We start from the raw sequence: 24,875 nt of genomic DNA on the forward strand, positions 1-24,875 counted from the left end.
ATTATTATTTTAAATTTTTGTTCAGATACTCAATGGAGTATATCATTTTCTACTAGGAAATAATGTGCTCCTAGGAAACACACAGGTACTCGGAAAATGTAGGAATATGTAGAAAATCCTACAGAAAATGTAGGATACATAATACAGAATATGATTATTATTATTATTTTTTATCTTCCTCTGAATACATTTTTGTCTACCTGAAAGAAAAAAAGCAAATATCCTTACCCTTTGTAGGCATTTCAGCTGGTGGCATTTCATCTGATGGCAGTATTTCAGTTGCTGGTATTTCAAAACATTGAAAAAGAATTATTTTGTTATTACATTTTTCTTTATTTTATATTAAAATTATGTGATTTGAAAAATCATAATGAAAATCATATTCAGAAAAAATATGCAGTGATACAAATCTCACACAAAGCTCTACACATATATCAGAAGTCAAAGCACAGTGGTCTATCGTGCTATGGTGTCTCATGTATGTATTTACATAAACTAGCAGGATAAATATACCAAATAGAAGAACATCAACGAACACTACGGGGGAAGATCCCCACACCAGTGTAAAACCACATGAAAGACTACACAGCTTCTTTAGGAAAGACGTGCTCAAACATGATCCTGAATATAATTATAAATCCTTGCAGTACCCATCATTCTACATATAAATAGCAAATATATCTGGTTTGCTAAGAAATGGCTTGCCTCTACAGACAATTAAGTCTATTCCTGAACTCCAAAGTGTTTTAGCAATTATCATGTATTGTCTTCAGTTCTGGGCTCCCCAGTTTAAGAAAGATAGGAAACTTCTAGAGAGAGAACATTGAAGGGCTTCAAAGATGATTAGGGTCCAGGAGCATCTCCCTTATGAGGAAAGGCTGAGAAATTCTCTGTTCAGCCTGGAGAAGAGAGGACTATGTTTGTAATTGTAATCAATGCTTGTAAATCTGAAGGACAAGCATCAAAAGGATGGGGCCAGGCTCTTTCCAGTGACAGGACAAGGGGTAATAGGTACAAACTGGAGCACAGGAAGTTCCAGGGGAACATGAGGAAAAAATTCTTTACTTGAGAGTGACAGAGCACTGAAGCAGGCTGCCCAGAGAGGTTGTGGAGTTACCTTCTCTGGAGATATTCAAAGCCTGGACACTTTCCTGTGCAATCTTCTGTAGGAACCTGCCCTAGGCAGAGAGTTGAACTAGATGACCTCCAGAGACTCCTCCCAGTCCCTACAATTCTGTGATTCTCTGACAAGTTATAGTGAAATGCCATGAACATAATATTCCTAGCCACTATTTTGAAGTCCAACCCACTAGCACCTGTAGAACTATTGAATGGTTGTTTAGACTACTTACTTATTTACAAAACAAAAATTATTTATGTAATATACCAGCTCCAGAATTTCAAGTTACTGAGATATTTTCTACTTTAGCAAGTGGAACAGCAAATAGCATCTATTTTACAGGAAATTTTCAGTCACAGTTTTGCATTTGCAGTCTTTTCAGAAAGCAGCAAACATAGCAAGGCACAGTAAAAGAAACTAAGTAAAATGATACTTCTAACACTCCATTTAGCACTACCACAGTTTTGCAAAATTCTGCTGACCTAAACTGCATTACTACAGAAGTATAAGACTCAAATGAGCCTCAGTGAGCAACTATGTAGTCCTTACACTGACTCTATAACATTCCAGATCAGGAAGCTAGATTGGTTGAAGCTAATCGTAACTGTCTTTCACCTGTTTCAACTCTCCGAATTGGTTTAGTATCAGAACAAGTGAGTAATGGTGTCATTAAAAAGAAGAGACATGAATGGTTGAAAAGAAAGGGGTGGCCACTAATTGCATCATTTGTTATCTGCCTGTCGATTTTAGTTAAAGAATGAAAATAAATCGCCTTTTCATTTTCCAGTCACAGTGTATAAAGACAGGTTATAAACTCTGAATGGATGACTAAACCCAACAGTTCTACAGTATTTCCTGTGAAAGATACAGTCACCGTTACAAGCATCTGAGTAAGACGTGAAAACACACCATGAAAGCAAATTCTTAGAAAGGACAGCAGAATTTCTCTCATTTCCAATATTTTAGGGAAGTGCTTAGCTCAGCCCCTAAGAGTATTTTGTTCTCCTCAGTAAATATTAGTAAGAGATTGTTGATATTGCAATACAAGCAAGAAGAAATGACTGGTATGAGTTTTAGGAAAACATATGTCCTAAATGCGTCAAATTTGCACATTATGTTATTTCAGGGACATTATAGTTTACTACATACGAACTATGCTATTTGCCTTAATTTTCATTTATTTATCTTCTCAAAACAGCACAACATAGAGATATCAAAATTGATTGTTAATTCACAGTTCAAAAATAACCAATTAACAGAAGCACTGCTTTACACTGGGAAATCACACACATATGAGCCTGCCAGATGGAAATGAGCAAAGGGTATCCCCCCTGTGCTAAAAAGAGGGGATTTCCTGAGGAATATATTTTCAAATAAACTAATTTGTGTGTGCAAAGAGCGTTAACAACATGATAACTGAACAACTGTCAACACAGGACAGACTTGTAAAGTGCACACACTAGGAACAGTTGACATAAGAAGAGAATATTTTCAAAACAATTCAAAGGGATCTGAATGCTAATCAGACCTACTTTCTAACAAGTTATTCCATCTTTCTGTTGGTATGCAAATGCCATTCTCTTTGCATTTATAAAACACAAAATGTTCAGCTAAAAGGCACTGTGCGTAAGAGTCATCTACTAATAGTAGCAAACAATAAGAATATTCCTTATATTAAAAATATATAAATGTAGCACTTACTTTTTGGCTTTTTACAAACATAGCCTTTGTAGGAAGTGCAATAGATATTATTCCAGTATCCAGAGTTTGCATACATTTCAACACAGTGCTCATTTTGTTGAGGGGAAGGTTCTCCTGTATTCCAGTTGACAAAATTCACGGCAGTGTTGTCTAGCCACAGCCATTCTCCTAAGTGGGAAAATATCGAACACATTAAAAAACAATATAGTATTCATTTTCTGCTCTGCATTTATTGCCTTCCTGAGAAATCTACTGGTTACTGCTTGATTACTAGCTTTCCCTATTACCTTTTCTAATTTCTCTTGAAATTATAGATTATTATTAGATACTATTATATATAATATTTTATAATTATAATCATTAATATAATAATTGTATAATTAATATAATTATAATTTATAATTATAATAATAATATTATTAGAGAAGTATAATATAAAATTTTTAACACCCATATCAAACAGTTTATGGCAATTATTCATTAAAAAAAAAGTCATAATTAAAGAAGTTACCATCTACATTTCTGTACATTCCAGTCCAAAAAGTTGATGTTTTCCCTTCAAGTGGTTCAATTATGTATGTCAGAAAGCTGGCTTCAGCTGAGTCTTCAACGGATACCAAAGAGGCACCTGCAAGATCCAAAGAGAACAAAAGATCTCAAAGTTTTACAGTGCAATGGACTCCCATTGTCCTATGAAATGTCAGTCTTATTTTTACTACTGATTATCTGTGCCAAGTTCCAAGTAGATTTTGAAATTCAGAACAAAAACTAACTTTTAATAATATCACAAGAAGAACTCATGTATTTGTTTTTCTTATCATTTCCAAGGCATTGCACTAGCACTATTTTCTCATCAGTGGGAAATAGCAATAAAACTGAACAACAGCTCAAGGAAAAATACAAGACAATATGCTACACAGTAATAATTTCTACTGATGCTTTAATATTAAAAAGTCTCTACACTAAATCACAAGATTAAAGTAAAAAGTAGCTATATCTTCAGTCTGTGCGCAATTTAACTCCACTTATTGATGATTAAATATTTTCCCAGCCTTTATATAGATAATTTGTAGCACATTTGCTGGCTTTCTGAAGCACAATCATTAGTGAAACTCTTCAACTAGGTCTTGTTTATTTTCCTATATTCTCACTGTAGAGAAAGAAAGATCACCCTGGTCATCTGTTGCCCAGTTAGTGCGGTAGATGTCCTGTTAGTCATTCACATACAACACTAGGCATTCTGCCATAATGATTCATTTTCTGTTTGATGCTGTAGCAAAGTTAAGACATCACAGCATGGAGTTTGCAGTGTGCCAGCAGAGAGAATGAACTATGTAACTTTGTCTGGAATGTTATTAAATGCTAAATAAAGACCCCCTTCAGCACTCTTTTGAGTGAGGCTACAATCCAGTCAATACTGCAACAGCTGCTTTGATTGGGCTATTGAATATTTGAAGGTGTTCTTCCTCAGCTAAGGAAGGTAGAGTTAAAAAGAATGAAAATATGAAAGAAACATGGATTATTGTTGAGTTAATGATAAATTCTACTATGGTTCTGAATTCTATTATGGATGAGATATAATTGGAAAATGCCCAACTGCAAACAAAAAAACAGAGTGCAAGTAGGGACAGTAAAATATAGGAGAACATGGAACGTTCCTCTTTTCACTGCAGTCTTCGTGGTTTTTCTACTTGTTCCTCTTTTGCAGAATGATTCAGATATTTTGTTACTGTTACGTTTTTGTCATGAAAAACTCCTCTACACATCCTCAACACAGAGACATTAGCAGAGGGGGTACCGCAAGCAGAACCTTTCCTTGGCTACTCCTTACCCATCAAAGGAGCCATCAGCCCACCAAAGACCATTCTTCCCAACCCCAGAGGAGCAAGGGGAAGGACCCTGTACAGTTCTGTCCTAGGGCCACTACACAACAGCCTCAGCCCCACTGTGCAGGCATGAAAGACATCAAGGCAAATACATGGCAAGTTGAATATGAATCAACTGCATGCCCTGACAGCCAAAAGGGCCAACCACAGCCTGGAGCATATCATGCAGAGAATAATGAGCTAGTCAAGGAAGCGTCTGTCCCACTGTGCTCTACAGTCGTGCGGTCTTACCTTGCGCACTGGGCTTGAGCACCACAGTATAAGAAGGAAATTGAACTATCAGGATTCAAAACAGGAATAATCAAGGTGCAAATCAGATCAGATATGCAGATGATAAAAAATTCCACTAAACCAAGTTTTAGCAATTGCTATTTAGTTATGAGGTTGACTATTTCCTAGCAGGGCCAAAGGACAAAGTTTCCTCTTTACTGATCTCCACTCCAGGCCACATAGCTCTTCTAATGCCTGGTACATATGAAAGGCAGCATGTACATATGAAAGGCAGACAGCTATTCTCCATCTCCTCCAAAATCAGAGTAATAATTAGATTTAACTGTCCTGTGGGTCAACACTTGGACAATCCTTGAAATCACAAAATGTATACTGAATGTCCAGCTTTCCAGAGAGAGAAAGAAGTCCAAAAGACAAGCTCTTCAATTGATGATACTTACCCAGTCGAAGACATTCTAAAGATGCCTGAGCCCAGTTTCTTGTTGATGAAGATTCTACATAGTAACAATGACCTCGGAAAGGAATCCAAGCATGATGTCCTTCTGATTCAGGGCACTTTCCCGGAAGCTGAGGGGGCTCAGTAGGAGCTTGAACTGTTAAAAAGAAAAAGAAGGAAAGGGGAAGAAAAAAAATTTACAAACACATTGTCTTATATATTCTTTTATCATGAACAGACTATTCTAAGAGGACTTTAGAAAACTTATTCAGGTATTTAATAAAATGTAAACTTGACAGTCTGTACTGCTTACTGCAACGCAATGGCAAAATGTCCTTAATCTATGAAAACAAGTACTTCAACTGCAGCCTTAAGAAATCTAATTTATCAAAGAACCCAAGCACACTGCAATGATTTAACACGTTCTTATCTCTACTCTTTACTCACAGTCATAGCTAAATTAGGGGCCAAATGAGCTTGGTCATATGGGTTGTAAACTAATGCCATGGAATGATGATTGCATTATCAGTAGGAGTTTTATGTAAAAAAGACAGAAGAAAAGGCTTGAAGGAGCATCCGTAAACATTTCAGCAATTTCAGTGTGATTTGTTTATAAAGGAAAGCTACAAAGGAAAAACCTGGAAAGCTGCTATGAGCAAACACTCTGTGTAACTCGTTATGGCTTGGTCATTCACCCATTCCCCTTTAACACCATATCGGTGTGACAACTACCCTTTGATACACTATCTTTTGATTCTTCAAGTTTCTTCGTATTTTTACATAATGATATCAAAATTTTTATATAAATTTATATATATATAAATATATATATATAATAAATTTTATTCTAATATCATCATGTAAAAAAATTAAGAAACTTGAAGAATTAATAGTTACATATATAACTACTAATGTAAAGCAGTGGCTATTCATAGTCACACTAGCTTTGTTAATAAGCGTTGGCCCTCGTTTTAAGGCAGATCCATTAAATTCAATTAAATTTAAATAATTTCATTTGTTTTGTTCTTGAAATAAAACACAGCATCTTAATACATATCAACATACCACCCAGACAATAGATAAATTAGGTATAAATAGGTAAACAGACAATGAATACAATTGCAATGGTTAGATTGAAGTTCTTACCATCAGGCTTTTTGCAAACAGAGAAGTAACTCTCATTGCAGGATCCTGTCTTCCAGGCTCCAGAAATGTCTAGATAAACACAGCCTATTTTTTGCTTTGGCTCCCCTTCAGCCCATTTAGTATACTTCATTCTCCAGTTATCAATCCACTCATAACGTCCATTTGTCTGAAAACGAAACCCCAGGAATTAAATCTTAAGTATTATTAACCATTTCTTCATCGGTCAAATGTCTGTTATGAAGATGCCTGTGCAAGTGTTCATTTAGGGCAAAAAATGATTTTTAGCAAAAAGAAATGCAGAGTAAGTGACACCAAATGAATTCAAAACTTAAGGAAAAAAAAAAAAACCCTGCTAACTTGAACGTACTAATAATCTCACTTAAAATAGTTTTTAGGAGTAAAGTGGGAAGAGTAATTTTTTTTTCCCCACTCAGGCTTCAAGAAATATAGAATATTTTAACTTAAAGTACATTTAAAAAACAATTTATCTCCTACCTATGCTTGTGAAAACAATTGAATAATTTAGTTTATTAAGTATGAGGAACGTTTTATTATTTATTTAAGAAATAGTATATTATGCCCACTAGTTTTTACTTCTTTTGTGCGTTAAGCCAAATGGAGGGAAGGCAGGACAAGTGTCTGTGCCAAGCAGAAAAGAAGATGTATTTTAATACAAGAATGTACCTAAATATGAAAGAAATGGGAGAGGGTAGACAAATAAAATAAATCAACAAGGCAGGACAAGTGTCTGTGCCAAGCAGAAAAGAAGATGTATTTTAATACAAGAATGTACCTAAATATGAAAGAAATGGGAGAGGGTAGACAAATAAAATAAATCAACAAGGCAGGACAAGTGTCTGTGCCAAGCAGAAAAGAAGATGTATTTTAATACAAGAATGTACCTAAATATGAAAGAAATGGGAGAGGGTAGACAAATAAAATAAATCAACAATTTAATAATTTGGCTAATTATCCTCAAAATGTTGGAAGAGTGACTGTAACAGAACCAATGTTACTTTAGAATAAATGATTTTCACTGTACATCTTAAAATACATGGATTTTATCTCAAAATAAACATCATACACTCTCTAGAAAGAGACAATGCAGAATGCTAGCCTGGAATGTATTGTTTGGAAGTGCATACAGTTTAATGTCACAGAAAAAGTGCTAGAAATATGTACACTGTATACAATTCAGGAAGAGTAATGGAAGAGTAGAGATCTCTACCTGTAGATCTGGCAGTATAAAAAGTATTTAGGACCAAAATATAAATTAATAAGTTAAAAATATAAAGATATAATACAACTTTGCATTTTCTGATTTTTCCATAAGAAAACCAGCTGTACATTCAATTAATTAGATGCTCTTACCACATTACTGTTAAGACCAATCCATATAGGCACCCCATACTTTAATATCTTTAGCCACAGGAATGAATGACTGTAGGGGTCTAAGATGCTGGAAAGGTCAAACTGATCACGTTTGCAGTTTTCTCTTGCATCTTCCCAATTCATTTTGGTACGGATGAACAAATAACTACTGTTCCCATAACGGATAATGCTTGTTGGGTCTGTAGTTGTAGAAGGGAGAAACTCAGCATCTGTATAATAAAGGAAGAAAAAAAGGCTCATATACTAGAATACTAGATCAACAGGTGATTGTGATTTGATTGCAAATAAGATACAGAAACCTGTCTCTTTTCTCAATTTCATATTCCCTGACCAGCATGGGTTGAACGTGCTATTCTTTAGGCCAGACTCTGCAGTAAAAATCAATGACAGAGCTGCCAAAAGGAAAAGAACTGCTTAGAGCAACTCATGACAGAAAGTAAAGGAGCATTCTGTATAATCCTCCAGAATAGTGTAACTTAAATGAATTGGGAATAGAGTAGGGCACAACTTTTCATCAACAGAAGTGCTTTGCTTGTTGTCTTCAAGAGATTCTTTTGCCAGAGAAAAGTGTAAACTACAAAACAGACCAGCTCTTACAAATCAATCTGATATTTAAATCCAGGCTTTCAGTGTTTTTAGTTTCCCTTTTGGAGGTAAACCAGCTCAAGTTCATTGTGAATGAGTTACACTCACACTCTAGACAGTTCATGTAGCTTGTACAATTGAGTATTTCCCAGAATACATTCTAAAAGCCAACATGTTCAGAAAATGACAAACAAAAGTCACAGAACAATTAGCTTTCGGATGTATTTCTGACATATCAGTTTCTTAAAATGCTTTGTTGTAAGCTGTAATACTACACATAGCAAAATTAGAACTGCTACTACTCAAAAGCAGCCATTGATCTGTAGGTACCACCCTTACAGTGAACTTTCATACTAAACACAAATTGGCAGATATAAATTCAAGCTCAGGAAGTTAGTAACATGGCAGTTACTGGGAGGGGTCAGCTGGGAGTAGTCTCTGACTGGACCTTTGGTCTGAGAAACATGATGCTGATGTTCCTGCCTGAAAAGCAACTTGTTGATGTATCTTTATTAAGAGTGAAATCACGTTGAAATCCAGAACTTGACACCCCAGCAAGATCTTGAATACTTATAAGCTTTGATTATATTTTAAAAGAAAACAGCAATACCTGCTTTAATTTGGCATATATATCCTCTGTTGTTATCACAACTCTCATCAGCCCACTTCCCTGCTTCCTTAACAGGATTATTTCTCATGACAACACAATCAGCCTTGGGGCAAGAAGATACAAAATCAGTCACAAATAACTAGAAAATGTGAATAAGAAATTTAGGTCTCTCATTTACATCTTCATACAGAAATAACATTCTAATTTTATTCTCGTATCTTTGTAAGCTTTTAATGATGTGGAGTTTCTGTTCCTCTTGCACTTCACAAGTTTCTTAATGTTGCTCTATCTTGAGCAACCTTGTGGTGAATGGGAAAACAAGAAATTTCTGGTTCCTCCCATCTCCAGGCATACAGCATGAAGAAACGGAAAGCTGACAATTTAAAGAGAAATTAAACCAACTACTGTAGAAAAGATTAACTTTGCTCAAGAAAAACAACAACAACAAAAAAGAACAGGAACTTGCAATGTAATATTTCTAAAATATCAGTCCCTTAAAATTTCTTATTGCAATCTATAATACTAGACACAGCAAACTCAGAAGAGCTACTACTCAAAGCCATTGATCTGTAGGTACCACCTTTACAGTGAAATTTCAAATTCTACTGCAAATATCTAGACATTTTGTTAGCACATATTAAATAAAGAGTTACTAATGCACTATTTTCTTAGTTATTTTTGCTGTTCAGCAAAAGCTACACAGAGAAAAACTTCAATAGTAAGTGTAATGCCTTAAGATTTAAATATTTCCAATTTAACAGCTGCAAAGTATTTTGTATAAGCTACAATATGTTCTTTCTGTTTGCTGAGGTCAAGTAAAAATAAATTTGAAATTTCTAAACTAGAGACTTTAAAAGTTTTCACAGACAATTTCATAGAAATCCTAATACTTCTCATTAAAGAGAAGTGTCTTCTCTTTAAAGAGATGTTTCCTGTGTTTCTTGTGTTCTCATTAAAGAGATGTGTCTTGTGTTCAAGACACAGCAATGGTCAGAGGACAAGGAAGATGTGCTTATTCAACACACTTTTTGGGCAATGTCACAAGGCGGAAATCTCACTGTCTTTTTAACAAAGCCTGAGAAAAGGCAGGGCAAATACAGGTGCTCTGGAGCCTTCAGGGACAGACTTCAAATGAAATCTGAAAGCAATCTTTGCATAAGCACTGTACAGTACCTGTAAACAGCTAACACAGCAACTTATTGCATTTGTACGTATCATGTGTAAGGTTTGTAAGTAATCATTTTATCAGTGCAATATGTAATACCATGAATAACACCTAAAATAATAGTCTAAAAATGCCAGGTTTCTGGGAAAAAAGAAAAACAACTATGGTGAGGTCAGTGCTGCTAGTAAATTCTATAGATATGAAACTAGTAAACTGAGCAGTAAAGTTTCAAATCCCAGCAAATGCTTAAACATGTAATCTAAAAGCATGTATCAGTGGACAGTTTGTGACTGCTATTTACCTGGCCATTGTATGAGTATGATCCCAGATGTCCCGATGGGAAGCCTTTGGCCCAGTTTGTAAAGTAAACTCCTGTTCCATCTGTCCAGAGGAAGTTCAGTTCATGATTTATATCATTTAATCCGATCCATGTGTCACTAAGAAAATCTTTCATATGGAAGGTGAGGAAAGCTAGAGTTGAAGAAAATAATAATTAAAAAAAGAAAAAGAGAGAGAGGGAAATAGAGAAATATTTTCCATGAAGGGTGATTGAACCTAGGTGTCAGACCTCATTGTCATTAATGGCATCTGGTGATATTAACTATTTTACTGAAATAAAGAACAGCTTATTACTGCCAACACAAACAGACAAAATAAAAAGGAGGCAACTTTTGAGTTTAACAGATAACCAACATATATATCTGTTGCTTTGTGCAACATATTTCAGCTAAGTGTCTAACCTTGTACTTGGATGAACTCCAAAAGCATGAAAGGAATAGTTTTATAGGGTCTCAAAATATTTTTGAATCCTAATACTACAACTGATTTATAAAGATAAAGTGGTGTAGATTACATACATTTTTGATAATCCCACCAGAGTGGCTATGTTATTGTGGCATCCTACAGACAACACAAGTGAGCACCAACCACTTGTGCAGTTGCATCTATAATAGCAGAACTGTCTCCTCACTGGAGGAAGTGTAGTAGCCTGCACTGCCATAACAAGCAACAGAATGCACAAGAGAGATACTTTAAAATGAGTCTCAAAAGAGCAATTACCACAGCTTTGCAAAGTCCAAGAAGATACTCATTCATCTTAGCTAGGATTGCTTAAAAACAGAGCAGGCTAGGTCAGCTAGCATTCATCAGCCCACTAGACCACAGTATACCAAACAGTTTCCTAAAATAAAACTGCTAAAATAAAATTATGATGTCTTTTGCCAATTGCTAGTCAACGTTATGAAATCATTCTTCTCTAAAATTAGATAAATTTGTATACTCTATTAACCACACACCTTCTTTCAGTCTTTTGACTGAATGAATGCAACTTACTTAACATTTCCAAGAGTAAGACCTATAGATTTCTATGCCAAATGTAGGCATTGCTGCTCTGCAAGAAACTGTAACAAGAACCCAAGTCTTTATACCTACACTATCAGCAGTAACAATAGTTTAATGCTTATAGTTTTATTGGTCATTTCATTCTTACCCAGAATTCAAGCCCTGCATGAGTCATCTGAGAAACTGTAGTTTTATCTTGGATAAGAATTTAATCATGCTTGATAAGTTTGTCTTCATCTCTTCATGTGTGGAAAAAATTAAGTAGTGCTAAGTTCACGTTAGCAATCTAACATCTAACTAGTTAAACTAGTTAATTGCTCAGAGTACAACAATGACTTGTTTTATAAAGTATCATTTTTCAGTATGCTCTTTGGAGTTCACAAACAGTACGTGTTATGCAGTATCTGTTTCTCAGTGAAGTTTAAAACAATATTTCTAAAAAGAGATGTTATTAACATCTATCAAAATCTCTCCTAATTTAATGTGCCATTTTTATTCAAGCATGGGATATCTGCCCATTTACCCAGTCACCAACGTGATTCTTGTAATCATTAAAACAAGTTTCTCTGGTGAAAAGAATGATGCAAATATGTAGTGAGTTATGGCTAGGTGTACAATCAGTCAAACCGCTGCCCCAGACTGCCCAGAGACAGCAAGTTTTAATCCAAAGGTGTTCTGCTTGAGCTATTATGAAAAGCCATGCAGTGAGTTAACATCAACTAGTGAAACTACATCACTTGGAATGAAACTTGCCGGGTCCAGCTGGCATCACATGTAGGCAGAAAAAGCATTACTTTGGTTGCCAAGATAAGATGCATGAAATTCTAAGCCAGCAGTAGAATTTGGTAGATTCAGGTGCAGATTTCACTATATTGTATGTTGTGAAACCAAAATTAGATTCAAAAGACATCATTCAAATGTTGTCCATATTAACACAAATACAACCATACATAAAAATTAAATGTCATCTTATCTAGGTGCTACAGAACTATTTGCAGTACCTTGCACTTGTTCATTAGGGATAGTGGCCAGGTTTCCTCCTAAATTCATGCAAGCTGTTCGTGCAGCATGCCAAGTGACACGCTCATCTTCTGTAGATCCAAATATTTTGTAACACTAAAACATGAACAAATTCTCTATTTATTATCTTTACTCCAACATTACTTACAGATTGAACATCACTGTTTCAAGCAAAGCAGGAAGGAGAAAAGGTGATGAAACAACAGATTTAACTGGGACAAAACACAGTCTGATCAAAATGAGCTTTTGAATCAGGTCCATTCTCTAGGTAAAATGTAAAGTTTCAAGAAAGCATTCTCCTAAACAAGACATATACTAGATTTGATTTGAAATAGGTAGAAAATAAGCAAAACCTGACTTCTAATGACAGACAACTAATATTGGTGAACAATACGAGACTGATATTAACCCACCAGTTTTTCTGTTTTTTATTTGGCTCTACAAAACTTTTCACAGTTCTAAAGTCAAGAAAGGCAAAATATATTCATTACTGAAAGAGCATAATAATTTGGTTAAAACACAAACCGAAGTGTCAGTACCTCAAGAACTATATCTAAATTCTTTAGGAAATGTATTAAAAAGGGCTTGAAGAGAAGACTAGAGAATACTTTCATAAACGGCTTCTAATATGCTTATATATCACTTCTAATGAAGTGCCAAAAAGCAAAAGTGGATGGGCAAACAAAGAAAAACATGTAGACATCAACCAGCTCTCTGGAAAAAAAAAAACGATTACAAATATTAAATAATTTCTTTGCTTTCTACTTAATGCTTTGCCAAACATCCAACATGCTCTGCATTTGTTACAGTACCTTATTCTGAAAGGAAAGCCAAGTTGGATTACACCCTCTTGGAGTTGAAAATGTTGTTGGAGGAACTGTGGAATTAATGGAACTGTTGTGCCTTTCACATATGTAGGGATTTGGATAACCACAATTTATATCATTCCAAAATCCTAAATGTAAGAGAAAAGGGGGATTTGTATGACGCCATATCCAGAATTAGTTAGATCACAATAATTTTCACTCATTCTTAAACAAAGTTGAAAGATCAAATCCAAAGTCCCTCAGTTTATTATCATTCTATATCAGAATTTAGGATACATACAGCACTTTATACATGCTGTCATCAGCATTGAAAGCAGCGTAGAAACAGGTAGTCGGTTTTAATTTAAAAATATGTAACAGTTGCATAGCAATCATAACCACAAACTTCTATCCGAATTTCCCCATGTTATATTTAAGATAAACATAGGAACTGAGAAATGTTAAGTCCAGACTATAATACTGTGGTCTTCTACAGCAACCTACAACAGCAAATGAAGCAGCAGCAAAAAAAAAAAAAAAAAAAAAGAGAGAGAGAGCCTTTCAGAAGAAAAAAATTGGGACAAAAGTACATAAATAATGAAATTCAAGAGCAAACATACAGAACTCACCTAAATTTTTATACATGACTACACAGTTTTCATCATTATTTGCAAAGTTAGGTTCATGTGGTGCCCAGGCCAAATAATTCACTGGAGTGCCATCCATCCAGCTTAAGAAAAATAATCCAACAAAACACTTCTTTAATATAAGCAGGATTGATCCCATATGAAAAAGAAAAAGTCATTTTGCAATATCTTTAATACAGCTGTTCATAGTCTAATGTGTACAAGGTTTTTTGACTGGTTTGTCTCCCTGCTAATTGCATTAGAATTATTCTCCGTGCCTAAACATAGTATGTATGGTTACTTTTGATTTACACAAAATAAGCAGACACTTCTACAGCTGATAGGACAATACCCAAAATATCCGTTCAGGCCAACATGAAAGCTGGACATCATTTCAAAATGAGATAGTACAGACGCTCACCATTTTCTCCAAGTCATACATTCACTTTACCTATTACACAGATTGAGATTTTAGTTGTAACACAAGCAAAATTCTTGATTATTCTGCTATGCAGAGGAAAAATTCTGATAAATTTAGGACAGAATACACTTCTACAACCTTCAGAATCAAAAACAGCAAGCATGAAATACTAATCCCTGGAAATTCTGAGTAAAACTTAAAAACATTCTCATGCACTTTGACAGGATACAATTTCATTCAAGCACTTTTTTCTCTCAATAAATGCAACCATGATGGTTCACATTCACCTACCTTGTCCTCTGATCAACACTCAGTTGCAAACCAATGAAATATGCATCCTCTTTGCCATTTTTCAAGATCTAGAATATAACAATTAATATTGTATACACTTCCTCTTCTTATTACAGAAATTCATTAATAATGAGTAATATACTATTTATTCACAGGGAATATGAATTGCTATATTGTCTAGCTACAACAGCAAACTTAAAGCATCTCACAGCTGACAGTCATCAGTCAAACTTCACCATTGACCAAAAAGTTTGGTTACTATATTGTCACTTTTTACAGTCTCACTTGAAAGTCTGTGAAATTCTCAACTCTTTAACAGTCTCTATAGCAAACATCATCTACAAATACCCTGCAAGAAACAAACCCTCCTACAATTTGGCTGTCAATTAATATAGGCTCATGTCAACTCACTGACATCCTTCAGCAAGGTCAGGAAAAACTTCAAGTAGATTGAATTTGACTTGTAGATTACTGACTTAAAGAAGGTGGTCTGAAGACAGTAATCAGGCAACTAACTTTCCGTCACCAAGGAAACATCATCTGAAAGCTCTTTGTTCATAGACCATGAACAAAGTAATTCACTTAATTATGTTCCATACAAGAAGTTCATCCTTCTGCATCCCTTGACCAAAAAGAAGTTGTTAGGTTGACTGCATCTCAGATACACCGACAAATTCAAAAGCCAATCTTCTGATCTGTGTGTAAACCAATGCCTATTTTGATTTGCTACGTCAAATGTTTCATCCATCATCTTTCAGTTAACTCATTTGCCCTACTGAATTGTAGATCAAGATTATAATGCTTCTTGCTAAAACAAGCCAAAAATTAATTAAAATTAAGCATTAAGATTTACCTTAACACACTAGCAGTTGCAGATAGCTATAATGGAATCAATGGTCTTCGTGGGACCCTTCCAACTTGGGATATCTTATGATTCTAAAATTCTACGATAATGTGGTCTAACTGCCACATGGTATAATTGAAAAGCAAATAAGGATTTATTTAATGCTTACTGTACTTATTTGTATACACAAAAGGCCCTGTCTCTGATAGGAAGCAATCTAAAAAAAAAAAAAAAAAAAAACAAACAAACTTGGATTTATCATACATTTTCATCTGGCTTAATGCTACTGCAGTTTCACTGACTTCACTGTTATAAAACTTGTAAGGAGAACAACAGATTGAACAGGATTTGTGCACACACTCATTAGTCCTGGATGATTATTGCATAGTATTAATTAATTTTTCTTACATATCGCCAGAGGAACTTTCTTTCAGTTTCACTGTCAATGACCACAAGGTCTCCGAAGTTCTTCTTGCAAAACTCTCGACCTTTTTCCATTGGAACACTCTCCGTGCTGAAATAATAATGTCTGTCTTCATTTATAATCCATCCATCCCCAGTAGTCACATACTCTGCAAGATAAATAATAAGCTAACTGTACTGTTACTAAGGTGCAAGATACTCTCGTTAGTAGAATTTTGAAAATATGCTTAAACACACATACACTAATAGTATAAGCAAGAACACTTACTGGGTACAGGAGATTCTGTTGGTTCAGGCTTTAAACTTGCACCTGTAAGAAAAAGAAATATTTATTATGACAGTAAGAGAAAACGTTTACCATGAGGGATAGGCACGCCTCTTAACACTGAATTTTATGTTAGCAATGGATTTAGTACCAAAAACTAGAAGGAACTAAATGGTCTAAATCTCTTATTTTTGGCCAATTTTAAATTAAAACTCTTGTTCCCTGACGCTCTAAATACAAGTTATTCCTAATGTGCAAGGCACTTTATAATACCCTGATATTTGCCTAAATTAAGTGATTATGTTTGATATTCCCTACATGCTGAAAATCTTATGTCTCAGGGCATTCTCACTATTAAGACAGTCCTGCTTCTCCCTCCTTTTTCCACTTAACTAATACATGAATGGTGGCTCAAACCAAAGATAGCAGGAATCATAGAACAGCTTCGGTTACAAACGAGGCATCCTTGTTTTGCTCCTTGCCCTCCCAACATATGATTGTGGCAATAAGCTTAAGTAAGCACTTCCCCAAATACTCAAAGGTACTTACATGTGCTGTTTGTGGAACTCATAATTTCCCAAAATAATTTTGTCTTAATGTTTTCAGATAACGAAGTTAGATAGAGTACTTTGTGATAAGCTACTAAATGAATATAAAACTTAGTCAATGCAAAACAAATTATCCCCAAATCAGGCTACGTATTGCAATTATAGATTAAATTAGCTTATCAAATAGTACCTATGCTAAATAAAGGAGAGAGTTTTCATACACAAAACTTCTAGTATTGTAAACTATTTTCTAACAAGTTGAAGCTCAACTCAGAAAAAAAAGAAAAAAAAAGTAGCATTTATTGAAGAAAGCATGAAGAAGTGAATGTGAATACTCAAAGTAACATCTCCTAGCTTTGAGGAAACACATTTATCTTTCTGAAATCATTGAGAAAGAATAGCGAGAAGCCCCCAGCAGGGCACCACTGTCTCTGTATCTCCGAATGCATCAAAGACAGGTAAATCCTTATGCCACTTTCATATTTCACCTTTCACAGAGACCTGTTATGGTAAAGAGGTTTAAATTTTTTTTTGTCTGTTTGTTTTTAAAGTTAAGGAAAAAAAAACAACTGAGATTCTTTTCTTATTACCACAATTCACAGAAGGAAGTAACAGCACCTTTTCTTATCTGGCAAATCCATCCATATAGATAATCACAGTGCCTGTCATTCCAAAGCATGCTTGAATCACCACTGATCTCTGCACAGAGTTCAATTCCTTGATAATTATTGGGTTCACCAAAGCCCCAGTTCTCATACCTCACCTATGATAGAAAAGGTTTTGTAAGGATCCTGTAATACAGTACAATAATAACAGAGAAAAGGAAGAGACAGTATCAAAACACAGGCATAAGATCTGTTTCTATTGTCAGTAGAAAAAGTGAGGTAAGAGGAAACCAGCTTCCCCTTCCAAATACTGACATTTCAGATTTGTTTTCAGATTGCAATTGGACCACAATTTAAGTAACTATTGTTTCTTATCACACTTGGAAGAATATTGATTTTTTGTAAGGACATAAATTCTGTAAAAGTCATCTGATGACAATGATGGTGAATGCCACATGTTGATAAATAAAGTAAATTTGAGTAAACTAGTAGGACATTATGGAGAAATAACAAAACGTTGGCATTTTTCTCATAAAAATATTACTGCTACTCTAATTTTCCTGTTTAAATTCTAATTTCATTTTTCTGCATGGTAAACTTCTATGAGTATATATATATTTACCAACTTCACATTAAATACAGCCACATTTGCAGAACCACTTCTGCTTCTACAGTTTAATATCTTAGTCTAAAGTACAGACAAGCCACAATTGCCTTCAGTTCGAGTGAATGTAGGCCACTTCAGATCAAGATCTAATTTAAAAAGAACACAAATACTAATGATGGATTATTTTAAAACAAACTTTCATTCATAAGAAAATCCTTTTTTTTAAACTCCATGAATTCAATTTTCTCGTTGATTTAAAAGCACATTTTCTTATCAAAAGTATGATTCTTATTCTTATCAGTATGATTTAGCCATAAAATTGAGCCATGAAATTGCTATTCATAAGCTTCCTAAAGTGAACGTGATAGAGTGTGATGGTTAAACATAAATTTGTACACAGACATTTACACCACACACTTGAGAAACTCAGGGAATGGAAAATAAGAGCTGTGAAGAATTAAACCACAGACCGGAGATCCATCGCTCCAGGCAAAGCCATCATCAGGATTCAGGTAATACAACCCCATCCAGAAATGCTGGTGGTAAAAACCATTGTTTCTAAACAAAGCAAAACAAACAAAAGAAGAAGAAAAAATAATAAATATTCCATTTAGATGGAGCTTAATCATAAAAACAAAACTAGTAAGGGTGTTACTGTATTTTTTTATAAAATATCATTCACAGCAGTTCATAAGCTTCTATACAAATAATCCTTAAAGCTGTAAGAAATAATAACTGGAGAGGACAGCTATTAAAATTCAACAATTTCTAGCTTTTAGCACTAAACATTAACTCAGTCAGTTTGAAACACTGCCTTATACAGAATGTGTCCAGATCCAATCCAACTCCTGAAAATCTAATAAGGACCCTTACAACTTTTCTATAACAGTCCAGTACCTACTGCTCTCTGTTTTCTCTTTAAAGGCACGTAGAGTTTCCAAACACAAAATTACTTGCTGCAGCTGAATCACATTAAAAAATAGCACCTTAAGTAACTGTTGTCTTCAAGTAGATACGCTTTACTGATTAATCAGAATTTATTGAACCAATACATAGTAATGCAGCATCTGAGACACTTCTTCCTTACTTGAAGGGCTGCCACATTTTGCAAGGCTGCCAGGTTTCAGTGTTGCTTTCCAGTTAGACAGGTACATATGTGTTCATTGAGCTCCATCTATTCATGTCATATAGCAAGTGTTATCTTTTTTAACAGTATTTGAACACATTCAGAAATCTCTCACTTTCTTATTACAGTTCAGGGATCTATTAACTTTATTTACATTCCCTGTGTAGGAAAAAAATGAATCTGAAGTTGGCTCTGTTTTCTGATTAGTTCTTAAAATGATGAACCAAAACACTGACTAGATTTACATCTTGACTGTTTTCCTATTTGTCCATTTGCTTATGTTAAACAAACTGTCATCTGTAGTAATTTCAAAATATCCACAAATCCACAGTAAATATTTTTACATCTAATCATTAACGTTGCTTCAACTAGGTATCTTGCCAATCTTGCTATAGCATTAGCCTCTAGGGTGATTGTTGCTAGTCATGCTACAACTGCTATTTCATCAGCACTGTTTTTTTGCTGTTTGATACAGATGCTGATAATGAATCCAGATTGGCTTACACTGAAGTAAAAACACATGCCTAAAATGAAATATCTCAGAACGATCAAAAGGATAATTAAAGTGAACAGATGACCACACTACAGATACTTACGCAATAGAACGCCATATCACGTACTGCTCGTCTTTACCACTAATGGAGGCCAGATCTCCTCCTATAGTTCGACAAAATTCTTGAGATTCAAGCCACGTTTTCTTTTGTTCTCCTTTGGAAAAAGGCTAAAGACAGCATATTTTACCATTAGGTATAATAGACCATATAGATCACATGATCAAGAAACTCAAAACCAATTCATTTAAAATTAACTTGTTCTATGGGGATTACAGAAAATTACAATGTAAGGTCAGTTAGTGTTTGAAAAACAGGCTTCATATGAGCATCTTTGAGGCAAGCTGGCAGACCGCATTGCTGACAGCAATATCTGCTGCAAATTGACAGGAGAAAGACACTTCTAATAGAACGAGGATGGGAAATTAAGCTCAGAAGATCAGACCTCAAGATCAGACTTTTAAAAATAAAGAAAAAGACAAAATTTCAATAAAAGGGGACAGAACCTGAACATATAATCCATGAATAAACTGACGAAACATTAAGACTATTGTACACCAATTTTTACTGCATGTAGGTGTACCAAATAGAAACTACCTTAATTGAGAACTAAGCAACACACTTACTTTGAAACAAAAGCTAATACGATTGTTTGAGTCCCAACCTTCTGGACAACTGGGAACAGGAGTTGTTGTAGGAACAGGTGGAGGCGTCACTCCCTCTGCCCACATTTTGCATAGGAATTTTGCCTTTTCCTCACATTTTATTACATCCCATAATCCACCTGCAGTTCCAGTTCTCATGGCAACACAGCCCGGCTTTCTTCCTGGTTGAAAACAGGAATACATAAAAGCAACATTTCACGGGTCACTGAGAACTTTAGAAAACTTCAAATTCTATCCTGTTAGAAATTAAAGTATTTGCTTGTACAGAGTCAAAAATGTTTCTAACTCATGAAAAAAAAGGCAAAAATAAAAAGTGCTTTATCCATATCTGAGATACTGAATTGTGCCTCACCATCAAATCACATCAACTTCCAACGGCTGACTCCAGCATCATCGTGCAATTCTTCCCTAAAACTGAAGGCTTTTTTAAAAGCTGTTTTCCCAAATTTGTCTGATTTGACTATGATTTAATAAAATGAGCTTGCTGTATATAGGTCCACTGCTGTCTTAGTCTACACAGCCTTACCACTCCATCTGACACATTTAAATCAGAATTTAAGACACTGCAATTGAAGAGGATCAGACAATCTCCCAAAAGCCTAATATAACACGTCAGAATCTTGAAGGCTGGAGACCATCTTCTTTCTGATGTGACCATGTCAGACATGAAAAGGTTTCCCACCCCACTGCTGTATTGTAACAGATACATATATATATATATATATAGTATATATATATATATATATATATATATATATAGTATATATACATATATATATATAGTATATCAAGGTTTCCATTCACAAAACTTAGAAAACTTAGTAAATAAGGAAATCACAATTCATCTAGAAAAGATATTAAGTGAAAAAATTACACTCAAACCTTCCTTTTGTCCTTTCCTACCACCTTGTTTTCTCTAAGACCAGAGAAGTTTTATGTAGGCTGTGATTTCCCTCAACCCAAAACATGCACTTAGCAAATTACTATGACATACGGCTGAACAGGCAGGATTTTCGAGCAAGGCACAGTATGTCTGAAGAGAATGATCTTCTAAAGTAGTACATGCAGAACGACGGTAAATCAGAAACTTGACAGCACTTTAAAGTTTCTTTCACACTCAGGTTAAAAACCTCAGTTAAGTACCATGCAGGAAGTTAGCACCAGCACAGCATGCTTGAGAGAGCAGCCAGATATATCTGAGAGCAATTGGTCATTGTACCATCAGACAGGGGCTAAGGACTGAAATAAAAAATACAAGTGGCGAGCAATATATTCTGGGCACTGCACTCATTAGACAGCATAGAGTCATAGCTACCAGGCATTTCAGAATTCCAGTGTGTAAATAAGACATATTCGCCATTAGCCCACTTGAAAGTTCCCTTTTCTTCTACATCTGAAAGTCCAATCCAAAAGTATCTTTCTGTTTTCAGCCCAACCAGGCTAGTCAGATAGGCTTGTTCATATCTGTTCAAAAGAATACAACTGTTAAATTAATACCACTAAATTAATTTTTAAAAGCTGTAAATAGTTTATTTTCTCAGAACTACCTTTGTACTTTCTTGAAAGAGTGACATGGAGGAATTTACATGAACAAACCAAATAACAAAATGTAATACTTAGTTTGTAAGCTTGAATACTGAAGTATTCTGCCTTCTTTTCTGATGACCAATATAGAAAGTGGTATAATGGTGAATTGATATGAAATTGGAGAGGATATGGGAAGGAAGGAACATGACAGGACTTAATTGTAATGCCACTGTATTTTAAAGACTTTTAGGTATCTTTGTATTTTAATGACCACTTATTACAGGCAAATCCAAAACCACAAAAGGCCTCAGCACTACTACAGAAATACACTAAAGTAAAGGCCAAAGTATGATGATAATAAACTGTTAAACTAAGGAAAACTCCAAATTACATCCAATGATCATACAATTAAAATTTATGTTTGGGAAACAAACCTACTCAGAGGTAAAGCCTGACATAGATCATTACTGTGTTTAAATGAAAAGCCTTTGCAAAATCAGAGCCAATGTAAAAAAAGTCTCTCTCGTACAGTCCAAAGACCACATTATTTAACTATTTTTATCACAGCTGCAGTTCTACCTGCATTTAGAGGGCTACTATCCCTGAAACATTTTTCACAGTGAAACATATCTATTTAAGTTATAATGAAAGAAACAACAGTAAGTGTAAAGCATGGAGGCAACTGCAGGTACACCAGCCTTTATTTCTTAACTCTTTCATTTTTGGAATATGCTGTACTCAATAAAGTGTATCATCTGCTCAGAAACTTGGCATACATTGAATCCTCATGGAATCGTGATGTTTTTAAGTACCAAGCACTTCCATCCTCATTTGGATTCTTATTCAAACTTTGAGTAAGTAGCTTAATTCTGAAAAGAACTGATATTTGACATTGATCTCCTCTTCCTCATTTCAGCTACCTTTCAAGAGGAATTCACATATATCTCTTCATTTGATAATTAAAATTGAATTTTGTACTCTTATTCCTATACTCAAGTAAACCTATCTTCAATCCACTACAACTAAAGAAAAAAGAAAACTATTTTTTTCCTTGGCGCAACTTTCAGTAGCAAGAAATCACTTCATATCCACTGACTGTTTTTACTATGAACTGAATTCATAGATTTCAATATGTATGCAAAATCTTTTACAAGTTTTGTATGTTTATATAGCTGTCCTCTCAAGCAAGATTTTCATCCATATCAAAATCTTTCTTTTGACATTCAGACGATAATAGACATTAAATTCTCATGCGGCCCCTAATGCGAGCAGTTTTCACTTACCTGTCTTGAACAGTTGCTAAATACGCTTGATGCCTTTCACAGGTTTGATTTGCTTGGGAAAATGTTACAAAAGTGCTCCCAATGAAGTAACAATAAAAACCATGTCTTTTCCAGCCCTGTCAAAATAAGCATTAAGTGATCGAATATGCCACAACTTTCATAAAGTTCTTATAAAAATATATAAAAAACATAATTTCAAAAAACATAAAGGAAGAAAAAAAAACTCATGACACTGTCAGCAAACCGCTAGACAAAGGAACAATTGAACTGCAAAAGGCAGAGTGGAAACAGGCAAGAAGAAAGCTTTTTTAAAGTCTTGATTTATAATGATTTTTTAATCAGTGATTTCCACTTATAAAAAGTTTTGATAGGTTTTTATTGTGTGCTTTTAGTACTCTACTTGGCACATAGCTGCGCAAGCATTAGAATGCTCATGGAAAGCAAATTTATGCTCGTCTTTTTAGATTGACAATGACACATCAGACAAGTTTATAGATTATTAACTAACACTAAAACTCTCTTCTAATGTTTTGTCATCCAAACGTCATTATCTCGGGAATATGCTTACAGAGGAATAGTTTGCTGTAACCCAGCCACAATTTATACAAATTTTCTCCTGATATTCTTCAATTTTTCACCAACAAGACTACCTAACAAGGAACAAATTCAGGGGCAGTTCACAGGGAGCACAATGGATACATTTTCTTTAGGAACTTGTAACAAATTTTTCGAAGTAGGGAGCACTGCCAAACCCCTAAGCAAAGTCTTGAGAATAGTATGAAGACACATTCTTATTGCCATAAACAGTAATGAAGAAAACTGTAGACAGAGCTGAAGAGCAACTGCTGGCGAAGGCAAACTTCTGAACAAGGTCTGAACTCCAATCAAGGAATAACAGCCTACTCAAGAGCTATACATTTGAGTTTTATATGCTTTCAAGTTCTAGAAAAATAAAGGGAACATAGAGAGTCAAAGAGTCAGAGTCTGGATTTATTCATCTGTATCACCTGTCCTATCTGCCACAAAAATGAGAAGGCCAACTGTTCTAATGATGACAGCACAGAAACCATTTCTCCTTTTTTCCTGTCTCCTTCCAGATCCACCCAGGAGTCATTTTCTTAATCCTTCCTAGCAGCCTAGTCAGCTTCAATAATTTTTCTTCACTTACTCTCTGGCAGCCCATGTCAATAGTTTCCTCTTCTGTCGGTGCTTCTGACAGGGGTTTCCTTTTACAGATGTAGCCAATTTTCTTTTCACAAGAATGGTCTGCCCAAAATCCATCCTGAACATAAGAGAACATCATAGTCAAGTGGGATTTCAAAGGTGGTTTCAAGGTTTCAAAGATATGCTCTATGTATTTAAGGATTTTTTTTCTATCTTTTAAGGAAGCAAAACCTACATATAACTTCGGTACATAATTTCAACCTCAGTCTGACTTCTCCTGCTGAGAATGATTCACCATTGATGCACACCTTTTTTGATTACTAACCCTGCTGAATAGTGGACCCTTGGAGGTTACAGCAATACATTATCTTAACAAAGACTATTAATTCAATGAGAATCATAGAATGGGTTGGGACTTTTATACCAGATGAATCATGGAAATGTGGCACCGAGGGACATGTGTTAGTGGGCATGGTGGGGATGGGTTGAT

At 34.9% G+C, this 24,875-nt stretch overlaps 1 protein-coding gene across 3 annotated transcripts in view; it reads right to left on the bottom strand.

Moving 5' to 3' along the window:
• MRC1 (mannose receptor C-type 1) overlaps positions 1–24,875 on the bottom strand; it is a 53,779-nt gene that overhangs the window by 4,739 nt on the left and 24,165 nt on the right. For all 3 annotated transcript variants that reach the window (XM_040680860.2, NM_001397660.1, NM_001319007.2), the window contains exons 9-29: positions 24,390–24,503; positions 23,222–23,337; positions 21,727–21,875; positions 20,373–20,572; positions 19,792–19,916; positions 18,540–18,627; positions 17,476–17,620; positions 16,313–16,354; positions 16,030–16,193; positions 14,778–14,845; positions 14,069–14,169; positions 13,446–13,588; positions 12,615–12,729; positions 10,574–10,743; positions 9,108–9,210; positions 7,892–8,121; positions 6,521–6,686; positions 5,379–5,531; positions 3,333–3,449; positions 2,822–2,989; positions 229–282 (exon numbers count right to left, since the gene is read on the bottom strand). In XM_040680860.2, the coding sequence (XP_040536794.1) occupies positions 229–282; positions 2,822–2,989; positions 3,333–3,449; positions 5,379–5,531; positions 6,521–6,686; positions 7,892–8,121; positions 9,108–9,210; positions 10,574–10,743; positions 12,615–12,729; positions 13,446–13,588; positions 14,069–14,169; positions 14,778–14,845; positions 16,030–16,193; positions 16,313–16,354; positions 17,476–17,620; positions 18,540–18,627; positions 19,792–19,916; positions 20,373–20,572; positions 21,727–21,875; positions 23,222–23,337; positions 24,390–24,503 (2,731 nt within the window). The remainder of the gene's footprint in view (positions 1–228; positions 283–2,821; positions 2,990–3,332; positions 3,450–5,378; positions 5,532–6,520; positions 6,687–7,891; positions 8,122–9,107; positions 9,211–10,573; positions 10,744–12,614; positions 12,730–13,445; positions 13,589–14,068; positions 14,170–14,777; positions 14,846–16,029; positions 16,194–16,312; positions 16,355–17,475; positions 17,621–18,539; positions 18,628–19,791; positions 19,917–20,372; positions 20,573–21,726; positions 21,876–23,221; positions 23,338–24,389; positions 24,504–24,875) is intronic.

This window comes from Gallus gallus, chromosome 2 (assembly GCF_016699485.2).
Source record: "Gallus gallus isolate bGalGal1 chromosome 2, bGalGal1.mat.broiler.GRCg7b, whole genome shotgun sequence".
Classification (NCBI taxonomy): Eukaryota; Metazoa; Chordata; class Aves; order Galliformes; family Phasianidae; genus Gallus; species Gallus gallus.